The sequence below is a fragment of the Salmo salar genome, chromosome ssa25, assembly GCF_905237065.1.
Source record: "Salmo salar chromosome ssa25, Ssal_v3.1, whole genome shotgun sequence".
NCBI classification, from domain to species: Eukaryota; Metazoa; Chordata; class Actinopteri; order Salmoniformes; family Salmonidae; genus Salmo; species Salmo salar.
Window position 1 is genome coordinate 16,411,386 of NC_059466.1, and position 17,013 is coordinate 16,428,398.

Genomic DNA, 17,013 nt, shown 5'->3' on the forward strand with positions numbered 1-17,013 from the left:
AGAAACCACTGCTAAAGGACACCAATAAGAAGAAGAGACTTGCTTGGGCCAAGAAACACGATCAATGGACATAGGGAAATCTTTCCTTTGGTCTGATGAGTCCATATTTGTGATCATTTTTTTTTTGGTTCCCGCCTCCATGTCTTTGTGAGACCCAGAGTAGGTGAACGGATGATCTCCGCATGTGTGGTTCCCACCGTGAAGCATGGAGGAGGATGGTGTGGGGGTGCATTGCTGGTGACACTGTCTGTGATTTATTTAGAAATCAAGGCACACTTAACCAGCATCGATACCGCAGTATTCTGCTGCGATACGCCATCCCATCTGGTTTGCGCTTAGTGGGACTATCATCCAGATTGTGTAAGGGCTATTTGACCAAGAAGGAGAGTGAAGGAGTGCTGCATCAGATGACCTGGACTCCACAATCACCCGACCTCAACCCAATTGAGATGGTTTGGGATGAGTGGGACCGCAGAGTGAAGGAAAAGCAGCCAACAAGTGCTCTGTATATGTGGGAACTCCTTCAAGACTGTTGGAAAACCATTCCTCATGAAGCTGGTTGAGAGAATGCCAAGAGTGTGCAAAGCTGTCATCAAGGCAGCGTTGCCTTGATTTTTTTTAACACTCTTTGGTTACTACATGATTCCATATGTGTTTTCATAATTTTGATGTCTTCACTATTATTCTACAATGTAGAAAATAATAAACATAAAGAAAAACCCATGACTGAGTAGGTGTGACCAAACTTTTGACTGGTACTGTATAATCAACAATATACACCACAGGCTCTGCAGTACTTAGGTGAACATGGAGTACAGTGAGTTGGTTTCTCTCTTTCCTGGTGTGACAGACTTGAAGGCAGGTGCTGTGGGCTTGGCTCTGTCCTATGCAGTAACCCTCATCGGCATGTTTCAGTGGGGAGTCAGACAGAGTGCAGAGGTGGAGAACATGGTAAAAACCTTTTTTTATTGATTTAGACCAAAACTCAGCAAAAAAAGAAACGTCCTCTCACGGTCAACTGCATTTATTTTCAGCAAACTTAACGTGTAAATATTTGTATGAACATAAGATTCAACAACTGAGACATAAACTGAACAAGTTCCACAGACATGTGACTAACAGAAATGGAATAATGTGTCCCTGAACAAAGCGTATGTCAAAAGTAACAGGTAGTATCTGGTGTGGCCACCAGCTGCATTAACTACTGCAGTGCATCTCCTCCTCATGGACTGTACCAGATTTTCCAGTTCTTGCTGTGAGATGTTACCCCACTCTTCCACCAAGGCACCTGCAAGTTCCCTGACATTTTGGGGGGAATGGCCCTAGCCCTCACCCTCCGATCCAACAGGTCCCAGACATGTTCAATGGGATTGAGATCCGGGCTCTTCGCTGGCCATGGCAGAACACTGACATTCCTGTCTTGCAGGAAATCACGCACAGAACGAGCAGTATGGCTGGTGGCATTGTCATGCTGGAGGGTCGTGTCAGGATGAACCTACAGTAAGGGTACCACGTGAGGCAGGATTGTCTTCCATGTAACGCACAGTGTTGAGATTGTCTGCAATGACGACAAGCTCAGTCCGATGATGCTGTGACACACCGCCCCAGACCATGACAGACCCTCCACCTCCAAATTGATCCCGCTCCAGAGTACAGGCCTCGGTGTAACACTCACACCTGGTGAGACAAAACCGTGACTCCTCAGTGAAGAGCACTTTTTGCCAGTCCTGTCTGGTCCAGCGACGGTGGGTTTGTGCCCATAGGTGACGTTGTTGCCGGTGATGTCTGGTGAGGACCTTCCTTACAACAGGCCTACAAGCCCCCAGTCCAGCCTCTCAGCCTATTGTGGACAGTCTGAGGGAGGGATTGTGCGTTCCTGGTGTAACTCGGGCAGTTGTTGTTGCCATCCTATACCTGTCCCGCAGGTGTGATGTTCGGATGTACCGATCCTGTGTAGGTGTTACATGTGGTCTGTCACTGTGAGGACGATCAGCTGTCCGTCCTGTCTCCCTGTAGCGCTGTCTTAGGCGTCTCACAGTACAGACATTGCAATTTATTGCACTGATGGTAGACCTCCACAAGTCTGGTTCATCCTTAGGAGCAATTTAAACACCATGGGATCACGCAGCCGTCATACCATTCTGGAAGGGGACGCGTTCTGTCTCCTAGAGATGAATGTACTTTGGTGCGAAAAGTGCAAATCAATCCCAGAACAACAGCAAAGGACCTTGTGAAGATGCTGGAGGAAACGGGTACAAAAGTATCTATATCCACAGTAAAACGAGTCCTATATCGACATAACCTGAAAGGCCATTCAGCAAGGAAGAAGACACTGCTCCAAAACCGCCGTAAAAAAGCCAGACTACGGTTTGCAACTGCACGTGGGGACAAAGATCATACTTTTTGGAGAAATGTCCTCTGGTCTGATGAAACAAAAATAGAACTGTTTAGCCATAATGACCATCGTTATGTTTGGAGGAAAAAGGGGGATGCTAGCAAGCCGAAGAACACCATCCCAACCGTGAAGCACGGCGTTGGCAGCATCATGTTGTGGGCGTGCTTTGCTGTAGGAGGGACTGGTGCACTTCACAAAATAGATGGCATCATGTGGAAGGAACATTATGTGGTTATATTGAAGCAACATCTCAAGACATCAGTCTTGCTAAGTTAAAGCTTGGTTGCAAATGGGTCTTCCAAATGGACAATGACCCCAAGCATACTTCCAAAGTTGTGGCAAAATAGCTTAAGGACAACAAAGTCAAGGTATTGGAGTGGCCATCACAAATCCCTGCCTTCAATCCTATAGAGAATTTGTGGGCATAACTGAAAAGTGTGTGTGAGCAAGGAGGCCTACAAACCTGACTCAGTTACACCTGCTCTGTCAGTAGGAATGGGCCAAAATTCACCCAGCTTATTGTGGGACGCTTGTGGAAGGCTACCCAAAACGTTTGAACCAAGTTAAACAATTGAAGGGCAATGCTACCAAATACTAATTGAGTGTATGTAAACTTCTGACCCACTGGGAATGTGATGAAAGAAATAAAAGCTGAAATAAATCGTTCTCTCTGCTATTATTTGGACATTTTACATTCTTAAAATAAAGTGGTGATCCTAACTGACCTAAGACAGGGAATTTTTACTAGTATTAAATGTCAGGAATTGCGAAACGGAGTTTAAATGTATTTGGCTAAGGTGTATGTAAACTGGATTTCTTCACATTTTATTGTTATAAAGTGGGATTAAAATGGACTTGTCCGTTTTTTTTGTCAACAAACTACTCTTATTTCAAAATGGAAGAAAATTCCATGTTTCTTTTAATGAAAATAAAAACCAAATATTCAGTATATTGATTAGATCATCATCTACTTCCCTGACTCAATGCATGTTAGAAACACCTTTTGGCAGCAATTACCGCTGTGAGTCTTGTTAGGCAAGTCTCTTAAGAGCTTTGCACATTTGTATTATTTTCTGAATTCTTTAAGCTCTGTCAAGTTGGTTGTTGATCATTGTTTGGCAGCCATTTTTAAGTCTTGCCATAGTTTTTACTTAAATCTGCCTGAAAAACCTAACTAGGCCTCAGGAACACTCTGTCTTCTTGGTAAGCAACATAAATGTACATTTGGCCTTGTTTTAGGTTGTCTTGCCGAAAGGTACATTCATCTCCCAGTGTCTGGTGGAAAGCAGACTAAACAAGGTTTTCTGTTTTTTATCCTGAAAACCTCCCCAGTCCTTGCCAATGACAAGCATACCCATAACATGATGCAGCCACCACCATGCTTGAAAATATGGAGCGTGGTACTCGATGATGGATTTGTTCCAAAGATACCTCTTTGTATTCAGCACAACAAGGAAAATACTTTAGTGTCTTTGCAAACAGGATGCATTTTATTGAATATTTTCTTATTTTTATTTTGTAAAGGATTTTTTCTTTTCACTCTTTTATATTAGTATTGTGGAGTAACTACAATGTTGTTGATCCATCCTAAGTTTTCTCCTTTCACAGCCATTAACCTATGTAACTGTTTTAAAATTAGCATTGGCCTCATGGTGAAATCATCTTTACCATCTTCCAATCGATGCTCTTCTTTGCGATGCATTGGGAAAAGCACAATGGCCTTTGTGCTTGAATCTGTGCTTGAAATTCACTACTCGACTGAGGGACCTTACATATAATTGTGTGTGGGATACAGAGATGGGGTAGTCATTATAAAATAATGTTAACCACCATTATTGCACACAGTGAGTCCATGTAACTTTTTATGTGATTTGTTAAGCACATTTTAACTACTGAACCTATTTAGGCTTGCCATAACAAAGTGACAGAAAAGCACAATTTAAATCCATTTCAATTCCACTTTGTAACCCAACAAAATGTGAAAATATACAATGGCTGTGAGTGATATGATGATCGGCACTGTGGGTGATTCTGTTCCACAGAATGAAATGGAACAGAATATTCCCTCATAGTTAATATGATCTTGACGTTAATGACCATAGAATAACAACGATTTTGTAATGATGTTCTGACACTCCCAGATGACTTCTGTGGAAAGAGTGGTGGAGTACACCGAACTGGAGAGCGAAGCACCTTGGGAGACAGACATACGGCCTCCGCCTGATTGGCCCAGGCATGGTTTCATCACCTTCGACCAGGTCAACTTCTCCTACTATGCGGACAGTCCTCTGGTCCTAAAGAACATTACTGCAGTCTTCAGATCCAGAGAAAAGGTGCCCACTACATATTCTTCTGATATGTGTCCATGTTTATGACAATGCACAACACACCCCAACACAATTCAGTTGATATGCAGCCAGTGTAATAAGTGCGGTGCTGTTCTTCTCTGTCATTATTTTTCAAATCAATTATTTAGGGGACACCTTATTGTGCCGCTGATTCCCAAGGAATATACCATTTGTGATTCATGGAATACATATCATGCAATTAAGACTAGTCAAGTGGATCCATTTGTTCCCATTTGCATTCTAGGAGACCTGACGGTGACAACTGTTTATTCACTATATGAGAGAGAGGAGAGAAGATGAGGGAGAGAGAGAGAGGTAGAGATGGTTGAGGGTGATTGAAACCCAGCGTTTTTAATGCAGGGGGTGTATTTTGCATGGCCACGGTTCGCCAGGGCGGCTGATTTCACAATGGATGGGTTGATAAGTGAAGAGGCCTGGGCTCTGACAGCCCATGGGAGGGATCTTCACCCGATGCCGTGGGCCTGAACAGGCTTTGTGTGCATCCTGACAGTCCCCCTGAGACGACGCTTTCACAGGGGAACGAGCACCTATCTAGCACTCTGAACACTCCTCTCTCTCTCTCTCACACACACACACACACACGTGATTTGGTACATTTACTGTTAACTGTTAACTATGAATTTTCTTACATGTCTTACTATACATTTCCATACTTCCAGTGTAGTGATTCCACAAGGTGATTTATACATTTACTTTAGATAGCCGTTGCATTCTTTGTTTGAATCCAAGCGGCATTGTAATATTGGTGATTTTAGTGAGAAGCGCATCTTTGGGAATCGGAATCCGAGCTTATAGTCTACAGTAGGAAGGGATATGTGATTGATCCATGCGGAACATGGCTGATAGCACCTACAGAAAAGACACTGAAATAAATGCGTTATGATAGCATCTTATACTATCATATCAACTTCAGCGGTATTCTGCTGTTTTAATGTCACACGGCTTGTGGGGCTGTCACCTTAACAACTGATGTGCTGATATCAAACAGGAAGGAACATCTCAACAAAAAGAATCTCTCATTCTGTTGGAGAACTGGCCATGAAAGGTAAAGGTTCCATCATAAAGGACATAGATGATTCAGTTTACAATGGCGCAATGGGAAGGGAAGTAGACCTTGAATTTAGCACTTGGAAGTCAACTTTATACAAGGAAGTCTTGACATCAGATTTTATAGTAGAGAAAATGTGTTCAGAGAAAAACGAACTAAAACACTTTCTCCGTATATTGAACTCTAGGTTGGCATTGTGGGGCGGACTGGCGCTGGTAAAAGCTCCCTGATCTCTGCTCTGTTCCGCCTGGCTGAACCTGATGGCAGGATTTCCATCGACGGCGTTCTCACCGCCGAGATCGGCCTGCATACCCTGCGCCAGAGAATCTCCATCATCCCCCAGGTATGTACGTTCTCTGCCCACCCACTGCCTGTTGTGGTCTATTGGCTAGGCTGCATTGTATAGCACATCTCTGGTTTCTTCAGCATAATCCTGGAAGTCCTTCGATAGGACATTTTTATAGTACACATGACATGACTATGGAAGCTTTAGAATGGCCAAAGAACATTACCTCAGTCATTTGTAGAGCGTTGAGTAAAAACGTTAAAGCCTGAATTTGGGAGTTTCAGGGTTCTCTGACATGATCTATTATATATCTTTAGCATTCCCCAGACATGATGCACATTCAGTGGGCTAGGTGAACTTCCATTGGTAACCCAAACTCTCCCCCCTTTGAGGTCTGGCCTGCTTTTTACGTCCCTGTTGGTTTCAAATCAACAACAGGCTGAGGAGCATTACAGTCGTCATTTTGGAAAGTGACACAAACGGATGCCTTGAGACAGTTTAACTTTTATTTCCGCTTGTTGAAAATGATACGGCATTAGGAAAATGCCACCCCCTGGGTGAGTCAGCGCTCTGCGGCGGTGAAGACTCCCACAGCCCAGCTCTGAGAGGAGAGCAGAGCAGAGTAGCTCTCTACCCGTCAGTGACAGGAGATTAGCCCTCTACCCCCGAAACATCAGCAAAGCTGCTTAGGAGACTTCTCTACCCGTCCCCATCCTCACAGTCTCACATAGGCCTACCAACATCATTTAGCCCAAGTGTTGAACATTTCACACACTGCAGCCAAGGTTTTCCCAAAACAAGTTCATTTAAAGGTTTTTGGTGTGGCTTTGATGGGTTTCTATGATCAATAGTTTACCAGATTAACTTTCACTTCTGTATTGCAGCTGGTTATGTTTTCCCACTACCTGAGTTATGTCAAGGGGATGTTTTCCTATTGGACGCTGCTCGTTCTGACAGAGGGACAGAATGTTGCATCATGGGGTAAAGCAGCAAACGGGGTGGGGAAAGAGGGGGCATATTTACATGACTTTTTGTTCTGAACTCATAACTGAAACGTTGGCTTATCTAAGAGGAACAGCACTGTATCTGTACACAAACCGAATAGAGATGATCTATCAGGTTTGATTATTGTCCTATTTTTCCGCTGTAATAAATTCAAGCATGAAAGACGCCGAGTATGATTTGCTATTACTAATATTACAAGGATTGGATTTCTTCTGCTTATATTCCCATTTTTCAAAACTTCCCTTAGAAACGGAAAAGGTCATTTGAGCACCCCCCCCCCCCCCGTGTAAGTGATATTCACTCAGCCTTTTAAATGGAAAATGACTTGATATAAGATGCTTGTTGCCCTACCTTGTGATTTGGAATTCTCCGATTCTGATATGTATTCTATACATTGCCGGTGTGAACTTTTATTCTACAGCTTCCCCCAGATTTGATTATGATAAACTTTTATTAGTATATGGCATTAAAAAAGAATCCATTTCAGGTTCTATTGAAATCTCAGGAATGACTTCACAGTAAAAAATGAATTCGGCGGCAAACAGAGGGCTTAGAATTGTTGGAGCACATAATCGGTCTTTGGAAAGCTGTGCTTGAAAGCAGTTTTTCCAACTTAACATTGAATCCTCAATTAAAGTGAGTCACAAAACTAGTTTGAATTGGGACTTGAGCTGGCTTAATGACAAGGCAGTCTGCTGGTGGCAGGGGTAAAGCTCATTGGGAGTAGAGAGGTGGAACAGTTTTTAGGCTGTAGAGAGAAAGGGATGAACTCCTGAATGCTTAAAATTCACAGCTATGTTTTCAAGGAATCTGCTCAAAGTTAAACACTTGCCATGGGTTTGGAGACTGACACACAAGTCTGTGTGTGCGTTGTCTTCTCAACCTCATGTTAGTGGTGCTGTCACAGTGTTGGCTCAGAGCCTATGACCTGCATCAAAGCAGCCAACGGGGCATGGGTGAAATGAGTCACTCTCACACAACAGTATTCTTCTAACCACGAGGCATGATTATGAGGATAACAACAGCAGTAAACACCTAGTGAGTCTTTCCAGTCACTGTGTGCTTTACTCCTGTGCCTGGCTGCGTCTTGCAGTTGCCAGGTGAACGTTTTTCTCTTGATAGGTCAGATTAGCGTCTTGAGTTAACTTGATTTATTATCGTCTTCCCTCCACTGCATTGTGGATTGACCGTTTCTCCATATCCTCCTTTATCTCTATTGCTACTACACAGGCCTATGCAGACTCGTTAATGTTTTTTTAAATGGTCATTATGTCATTTTAAAGCCTCATAAACTCTGTGGTGTGTCGCAGAAGAAAAGCCCTCAACTATTTACTTAGTGATAAAACAATGAGGAAATGATCCTGTGGAAATGTAATCTAGCTTTATATTGTTCTGTGAATGCTGTGACGTTTTGTTTATCGCTCGAAAGGAGAGTCCCCTTTTAATTTTTTTATTTTTTAATCGCTTTTACATTGGTCTAGGATTTCTGAATAAATATCTTCTAAAGAGACTTGGCATGAGGACGTGTAGCTGTGCTCCTGTTTGCCAGGTTTACAGCAAACACAAGGGCATGCTGGAACAGTGCCTTTGGAGTGGAGAGCTATTTTGACTGCACTATAATAAAGAGCTGTATTTGCTCTCTTAAGGGTGGTTGTATGCCTGAACCTTGATACAGGTGTGTAGCTCACTGTAAATACACAGAGCTCCCACAGAACTGCTCCAAGCTGTTAAAAAAAAATAAAACAAATAATAGCATGGAGAAAAGTCAGCCAGCTGAAGGATAACTCCTTTTTACTCATGCACACATTTGTCAACTAAAAACTAGGGATGTTGATATAAACTTTTTCAACTGTAATTTAGAGAGGGCACATCTAACTTCATGAATTTGAATGAACATTGTGAATTTTCTTTATATTTCTTTATATATATATATATATATATAATTGTATTTTTTATAACAGCTTTTTGAGAGATTTTAAACATGACTATAGTTGACCTTTTAGGTCATTTGAGAAATGTTTTCTGATTTACATGCACCTTTTCTATGTCCAGACAACCTCTATACAGTTCCTCTGCTCTCAAACAAGACCACAGCACAAGCTACGGTTTCCAAAGTAAAAAGATCAACTTAGCGTTGGCTAGTGGGCCGGAGCCGAGTATTGAATCGGGCTCCTGAGTGTGGCATTGCAGGCCCCATTGTGAACACCTCTCCCTCACACGTAGCGCCGCTCTATACAGCCTGTCTTAACCCTCTTCAAACGTCTCCCCCTCGTCATTATCCTAACTGGCCATGGCCTTCTCTTTCTATATCCATCCATCCCCATGCAGGACCCGGTCCTCTTCACGGGCACCATGAGGAAGAATCTGGACCCTTTCAGCCAGCACACAGACGAGGACCTGTGGAATGCACTGGGAGAGGTACTCCAGCGTGGGCTCTGAATGCTTCCCCCTCAGAGGCCCATGGGGGGATCCCTCTGTCCCCCTCCACAATGCTGCCATTCAGCCTCCCTGCTCGCCACAAGTCATGGGGGGGGAAATCCCATTAGGGCCGTGGGGCCCAGCTCAATGTGCGGCTTGTAACTGGGAGCCATTCAAAGTGCTGGGGAGATGTGTTGTGCTGCGTTTGCCAGTTAGGCACTAGAGGATGAAGGCAGGGTTCCCCCACAGTGAAGGGCTCCGGCTCCTGGTCCCCAGTCTCCCCGCTCCTCAATGGGTTTACTGGCCTGGATTAAAGCAAGAGGCTGGTCACAAGGGAGTGGTGGCCAAGGTCATCAGTGGACCTGGCCCTGCATTGTGCCAGCCAGTTAATGGGTGTGTGTTGGATGTTTTTTTAAAGATACCCCCCCCGGGAGGCCTTTTTACAGGGGTAATGGAGGGTCCCTGCTTCCTCTCCTCTCCCTGCAGGTGCAGCTGAGGACCGTGGTGGAGGAGCTGCCTGGGAGGCTGGAGACCGTGCTGGCTGAGTCGGGCTCCAACTTCAGCGTGGGTCAGAGGCAGCTAGTCTGTCTGGCCAGGGCCATCCTCAGACGGAACAAAATCCTCATCATCGACGAGGCCACCGCTAACGTGGACCCCAGGTGAGAACACTTTGACCCACATATTTGTGCTCGTTGTCATTGTAGTGTTGTAACTCGTACATCAGTATATTCCATTTTAGGACAAACACATAATATAGAGGTAAAAATATCAAGGTTTAACACCTTGATGAATAAAGGTATGGCCCCTGGTTCTCTGACACTGTAACTCTATCCCATTTTCCTTTAGTACAGCTGCACATACCTGGCTAAGGATTAGCCATTGTTTTGATGTGTAAAGTAAAATCCCTGCCCAGGGGTATGTAGGAAGAACATATTGTTTCTGCATGGATGCCGAGGTATTCTCTTCCCCTGCTCCTTTAGAACCGACGGCCTTATCCAGCAGACCATCCGGGAGAAGTTCAGGGAGTGTACTGTGCTCACCATCGCCCACCGACTCAACACTATCATCGACTGTGACCGGATCCTGGTGAGGCCTCCCTCCAGTGTTAAGTAACTATATGGCTAGCACTGTGTGTGTACATTTTCTTCACTGAGCCATTCACAGTACACTCAATATGAAAAAGCTTGCGCATATTTCTGCTTTCTACTATACAGTAGAGGTCTTCACGGATCCACCTGTACCCGAGACCCGATCCGGGAACCGAGTAGGTCCGGATCCAGAATTCTAAATCATTTCACTGTTCTGGGTCAGATCTGATATGATTGTTATGGGTCTTGGGTATGTGTAATTTTAACTGACATGTCCGGAGAGACCCATGCAGATCCGACCGCGATGGAGGGGGAGAGACTCTTTTTACATGTAACTTGTTGTTGGCCAATCATAAGTCATCAAAGCGACAATTATCTACAGTCATAGAACCTCCGTGTGGGGAAAAAGGTTTGAGATATTTAATCAATGGATTATAATCAATAGAGATATATATATAATCAATGGAAGATGGATTTAAAGTGATGGAATTAAAAGTTGAAGGGTAGGCTACAACGACCTAGAGCCAAAAAGTAGGCTGCTACTTTATATTCTGAATGGAGTTGTTTGTAACTGTGTAGGACGAGAGCGTGTATGCAGCCTCAATTAGCTTAACTAGCTTCTCGCGGTTTGATGCAGTCAAGACGGGTACTACGTAATCATATTGGATGATAAATAACCTAGCTATTAGTCTACTATAGCGCAAGTCAGCTTGGTTGGTTGCCGTCACTCTCCCTCCTCCCTGTGTCACTCACAGTAGCCTACACACACAGCACAGCCCCTGGTAGAGCATCACCTCTCTTTACCTCATCTCCCTCGCGCTTTCTTAGCTCTGGTTAATATAGTAGCTTACAATTGGACTTTTCTGTTGCTCCCTCACTCGGATCGGAACGGGTCTGGATCTGACCAGATCTTTACGGAATGGGTCTAGTTGTCCTCGGGTCTGTTCGGGAACGGGGCTCTATATTAATTCATTTATGCATACCGAGTCCGGATGGGAAAGCCCCAGGTCCATTTTGGAACAGGTCCAACTTTTTAGACCTGTCAAGGCCTCTAAAGTACAGTATCTAAGAATAGCTCAGGGTCAGACTTTACAACCAGCCCAGTCAGTGAAGTACTAAGAGTTTAGCTCTAAGTAACAGCCGGCCCCATTACTCCCTAATCTCACCCCCTCTTAGTGGGGCCAGGTGGGCAGTGACCAGGCCAGCCCGTGCCCCCCATGCCCTCGTGCCAGTTGATCTTTGGCCTCTTCTAGCCCACTGCCTGCAGAGGTGCCAATTAGTGCCATTTGTGGCAGCATTTGTTTCCTGTCCTCCAGGACACTGGCTGACCCGGTAAATGGCTGTTGAGATGGGCAAGAGGAAAAGCCAAATGTCACACAGCGGGAACGTTTCCACACCTGTCCCCGTGTCAAACGCCCCCAGATTGTCACGCTGTTTGATAGAACAGACTTGGGACCCACCGGAATTGCCTCGTCCAAATGATTAAGCGACACCCCTGATGAATGAGAGAGTTTTCTTGAGTAGGAAACTCTTTGGCCTGCATATGTTCTACGGAGCTAGCAACGGTAGAGAAATGCAGTGTTGTTGTTGTTCACACAATGCTATGTGTTACTGTTCCAAAATGAGGCTTAAGATGTAACAGAGTGGGCTTTGCCTATTTTCAGGAGATCTCGCTCCTTTTAAAGGGAGACCGAATGTAATGCTAGGCCTTTATGGAGCTCCTTGAATAAGAGATATTCTTTGCCTGTTTTACATTGCATGTGCTGACACAGACATGATGGTAATTTTCTGAAGCGTGCTGAAGGTGTGATTGTTGCCTTTGACACAGTTGAGGACCACCCTTGCGGTGCTGAAATGCATGCATGGATAAATGCATGGATAACCTTGCTTAGGCCTGATCTTCTGTCTGACACTGTCAGCGCACACTTTCACAGCAGCTACAGGGAATGTCCACAGCCCCGTCAGGCAGAAACAAGCCCTGGTTTTTGTTGTTGGCGTGAGTCACATGAAATGGATGGTTCCGAGACAGCAGAGAACTACTGTTTCTCACTCGACCTCTATTGTCTTGTGTGGATCACTCACCAGTGAAACAGCTGAAAGGCTAGTTTTTAAGCAGTAAAGTATATAGGCTGTGTGGCCCTCGCCCTACTACTCTCTCCTGTGTCTGATTGCAGGTTCTAGATGCTGGGAGGATCCAGGAATATGATGAGCCCTATGTTCTGCTTCAGAACCAGGAAGGAGTGTTCTACCAGACGGTCCAGCAGACAGGCAAGGCAGAGGCAGCATCCCTGCTCCATGCAGCCAAACAGGTAACCGACCCAACCAACCCCGCCCTCCTCCTTTGTCCTAACTCAGTCAGCACTCTTAGTGCACACAGCTACACTCACCCTAATCCTTATAGCACACGCCTTATAACAACTGGCGTCCCTTTGCCCAAAACAACAGTCAGTTGTACACACAAGGGAGTTCTGTGAATATTTGTACTGAAAGTGTGTAATGCTATTTATGTAGCTGCATTTCTATATACTATACCATAAGTTTTAATTTCAATGCGAAAAATGTCCCTTTTGTCATTTTACATGACTCTGATATTATCAAATGAATCGTCCGTGTAATCTATTTCCAAAAATGTAATTTTGAAATCATTTCAGAGATCATTCTAGAAAAGCAGCTTTCTTTGCTCTTTATCTATTTTGAAATATTGGGTTTTAACTTTGTCTCGATTTGGGATAAACTTCCTATGGGGATTACTGTAATAGAGCACATCCTTATATATATTTTTTGCTTTGAAATTCATTTGTGATGTATTTCCCCTTCAGCCACTCTCCAGATAAGGGCTGGGTAGCTATTCATCGTTCAATTCCATTTTTATGTGCATCTGTCAGGGACTACAGATACGATATTGCAACTTCAAACAGGTCTTTGTGAAATAAGAAAAAGTAGGCATCATTTCATTTTCTCTCTGTCCCTGGTACAAATTTATCAGGAGAACTGTATCTCCCCAGCCACAGACTGAAATGGGTAAAATACTGATTTCAAAGACTCAGCACACTGTCGTATTATTTGGTATCGTCTTCTCCTGCACAGTGGCGGATTGGTAGAGACATTGTTCAGGCCCTTACGTCTCCTTTCTTTATTGTGGGCTGCTCTCTCCAGATCAGATTACTCCAACTCCCAGAACCGCTCTCTAGCACCACTTATTAAATACTGAGACGTCTCACAAACCGAGTGGGAACTTTCTATAGTTGTCAGTCAAGGTTTAAATACATTAAATCATCTGATACCAACCTCTCGTTCCTTTTGTCTGAGCAGAATGAGAATCCCTGAGTTGGGAGTATATCTGATATTGTGGCTAACCGTTTTCACCTGTTTTCCCCTCTCCGTGTGCATTCGTGTTGCCAAAATACTTGGTTTGTCATAGCCTCTTTGTGCCGGCTGGAACTAGATAAAAGGACACCTTTTGGCTCTCTGTGGAAAACAACAGTATTTCAATAGCCATTTTGAATGAGTGTTTTGTATGTATCAAGATCATTTTGCTTTAGATCTTGTGTCTGTGATAAATTGTCATGTTAAACAGCATAGTCCGTCAGAAACAAGTGTGTTGAAGTCTACATTATTGTTGTGATTATCGCCGAAGAATTTCAAAGTTCTTACGAGACCAAAATAGCCACTTTGCATGCTCCTGTGGGAGACCAAATTCCTCAATCCAGTCTGAGATCCATCCTAAATCAGCCATTCACAGATTCTACCTCAAACGACAAGCTACAGTAGAATCTATGTGTGACTCTGCTCTCCTTATACCCTTTCAGGTTCATATGAACAAAAGCCATCCCAATGTGATCAACGGACTGACAGACCTGAGCCCGTCCGAGGGGAGCTGTGTCATCTTTGAGACGGCCCTGTGACACCGTTGTCTGACCTTTTCACCCCTGTAATGTGGCCCTCTGTGCTGGCCACACCATGAGGATGCCTCACACACTGTACCAGAGGTGACCAAATATTATCCAGCTCTTGATTTCACAATGCCTTCTTCAACACCGCTGGCAAAGGTGTGGCGATCAGGCGTTTTGCGTTTGCACTTTTCAATTATATGGGGCAGTGCCCCACCCGTTATAATTTGGGTTAATAATTTTCTTTAAATATGCAAAAGTGTTGAAACGGGGACAAAGTAGGCCTACTGTTTTTTTTAGTTTTTTTTTACTCACCTGCCTTGCCTCCTAATCTGTCAATTTGCGCACTATGTCCTTCTCATCAGAGTGCTGTGTGGGTGTTGACCTGTCAGATTCATGAAAACCACAGATCACGCGAATCGGGCATGACGCACGTCCATAGACTCGGATATTATTTTAGCAAACAGGGTAAGAACTCACTCTCGACAGACCCAAACAAAACCTCTACAGAAACGTTGTAGCAGCCTACACCTAAACATTAGTGATCTGACCTGCTGTATCAGTCTGAACAACTGTAGGCCTAGCCTCTATGCGACCTGTCCCATCTGCCTAGGGGAAATGTATTTGTGTTAAGAGAAATTGTGAATATGATCAAATTTGGGATGGAACTTTTTTTTGGGGGGGAGTGGCCATTTCAATCCCTGGGCCTGCCCTACAACATTTCCAATGGAAGGAGAGCGGTGAGAAGCTGTCGGCAGGGGAACGTTTGGGGGTGACGGGAGCTGAACAGGGCGGGACTAAAGTTGGGCAAATCGTATCACGACACGAGATAAGTTTGGTTGTTTTCAAATCCAAAATCCCCTGCCTAATGGAACAGCCAAAGAGAAGGCTCAATTTTCCTAACTGCCATAAATGCCATATCGTCTGCCTTTCACTTAAACAATAGGGATAAACAAGAAATATTAGTTTTAAGCTTAGCGTACTGGAATTCCTTACATTCTTGTTGTTTTCAGTAAAACAAAATCACCTGGGGCGACTTTAGAACAAGCTCAACTTGCCCGAATGCTCAGTTCACTTGCCCCAGGCAATAGGGCAACCCTTAAGGTCCCTGCTATAACTAGGTTCTTTAGTTTTACTTGGTTACCATCAGGAGAAGAAAAAAAATTCCCCAGCACTCTGGGAGCTGTGGTGCCACCTCGGTGTGTCACGTGATCAGCATACGTAGGCTATGGGTCCATAACTGCCCAGGAGCAATTGTTTGAAGCAATGTGTGCCTTTATTGAAACAAATGACTGGTTGTGTTGTATTGATTGTTTTGCGATATTTGTTTTTTGTATGTGTGTTGCATGGCCCCTGGGGTAGGATTATTTACAATCCTGCATTTGGTTGCATGTAAAGATTTAGGGGTGTGGAGTGTTTACTGGTGCAATAAAAAAGTAGTTTATACTGGTTGGATACACATTTTAGGTTATTCCGAGTAAAACCTACCTAGCTGACAGTGGGTTTGACCAGTGAGTGAATAGTTTTAAGTCAAATTTAGATTTTGTACTTGTTTAAAAAAAGAGCATACACATGTCTTATTGTTTCCAGTAATCATTGTGCCTTGATCAGAATATCGATCCTTCGTAATTGCACTGTATTCATTGATTGTCTTTTTAAGACCAGATTTGGTCTTCTTGCACTCTGAGTAGAATGACTATTGCTACCTCTGTTTTTGGAACAAAGCTGTGGATGACAAGCAGGTCAGAAGTAGATGGATTGTGTGTTAGCATGTATACTAGATGACCACTCAGAGCTTATGAAATGATGCGAAAGGCATGAATGCTTTAGAAGAGAATCGTTGTGTGTACTATCAACATGTTTTTCCCCACTCTGATCATCTGAGCTACATATGCTGCTTGTGTTATATGTATGCGGTTATGGAACTGTAACCATTGATTCACTGTTTCAGTTTGTGGGACTACTACCATCAGATGATTGACTCTTTAAACTTTATCAATAAGCCATGCAAAAAATCAAGACACCATATGACCGTTAAAGATGCAATATGAATGTAATCCAATGAATAAAAACTGTATTAGTTGAATACTTAGACAATGATTTGTTGTATTTTTTGCTTAGCTTTTTTATGATCTTGCCATGAGTAAATATACTGAACAAAAATATAAACGCAACATGTACAGTCTTGGTCCCATGTTTTAATGAGCTGAAATAAAAAATCCCAGAAATTTCCCATACGCACAAAAAGCTTATTTCTCCAAATTTTGGTGCACCAATTTGTTTATATTCCTCTTAGTGAGCATATCGCCTTTGCCAAGATAATCCATCCACCTGATAGTTGTGGCATATCAAGAAGCTGATTAAACAGCATGATCATTACACAGGTGCACCTTGTGCTGGGGGCAATACAAGGCCAATCTAAAATGTGCAGTTAAGTCGCACAACACAATGCCACAGATGCCTCAAGTTTTGAGGGAGTGTGCAATTGGCAAGCTGACTGCAGGAATGTCCACC

The 17,013-nt window shown here is 43.7% G+C and overlaps 1 protein-coding gene across 4 annotated transcripts in view; it reads left to right on the forward strand.

Annotated features, from left to right (window-relative positions):
* LOC106586269 (ATP-binding cassette sub-family C member 4) overlaps positions 1–16,585 on the forward strand; it is a 47,439-nt gene extending 30,854 nt beyond the window's left edge. For 2 of the 4 annotated variants that reach the window (XM_014173388.2, XM_014173387.2), the window contains 8 exons: positions 851–951; positions 4,537–4,728; positions 6,000–6,155; positions 9,432–9,521; positions 10,008–10,180; positions 10,502–10,607; positions 12,784–12,918; positions 14,419–16,585. In XM_014173388.2, coding sequence (XP_014028863.1) covers positions 851–951; positions 4,537–4,728; positions 6,000–6,155; positions 9,432–9,521; positions 10,008–10,180; positions 10,502–10,607; positions 12,784–12,918; positions 14,419–14,514 — 1,049 coding nt within the window. In that variant the 3' untranslated portion in view covers positions 14,515–16,585. Of the gene's footprint in view, positions 1–850; positions 952–4,536; positions 5,810–5,999; positions 6,156–9,431; positions 9,522–10,007; positions 10,181–10,501; positions 10,631–12,783; positions 12,919–14,418 lie in introns of those variants that run through there. The other 2 variants (XR_006762027.1, XR_001324163.2) reach the window with 2 other exon arrangements.
* Positions 16,586–17,013: the final 428 nt, after the last annotated feature.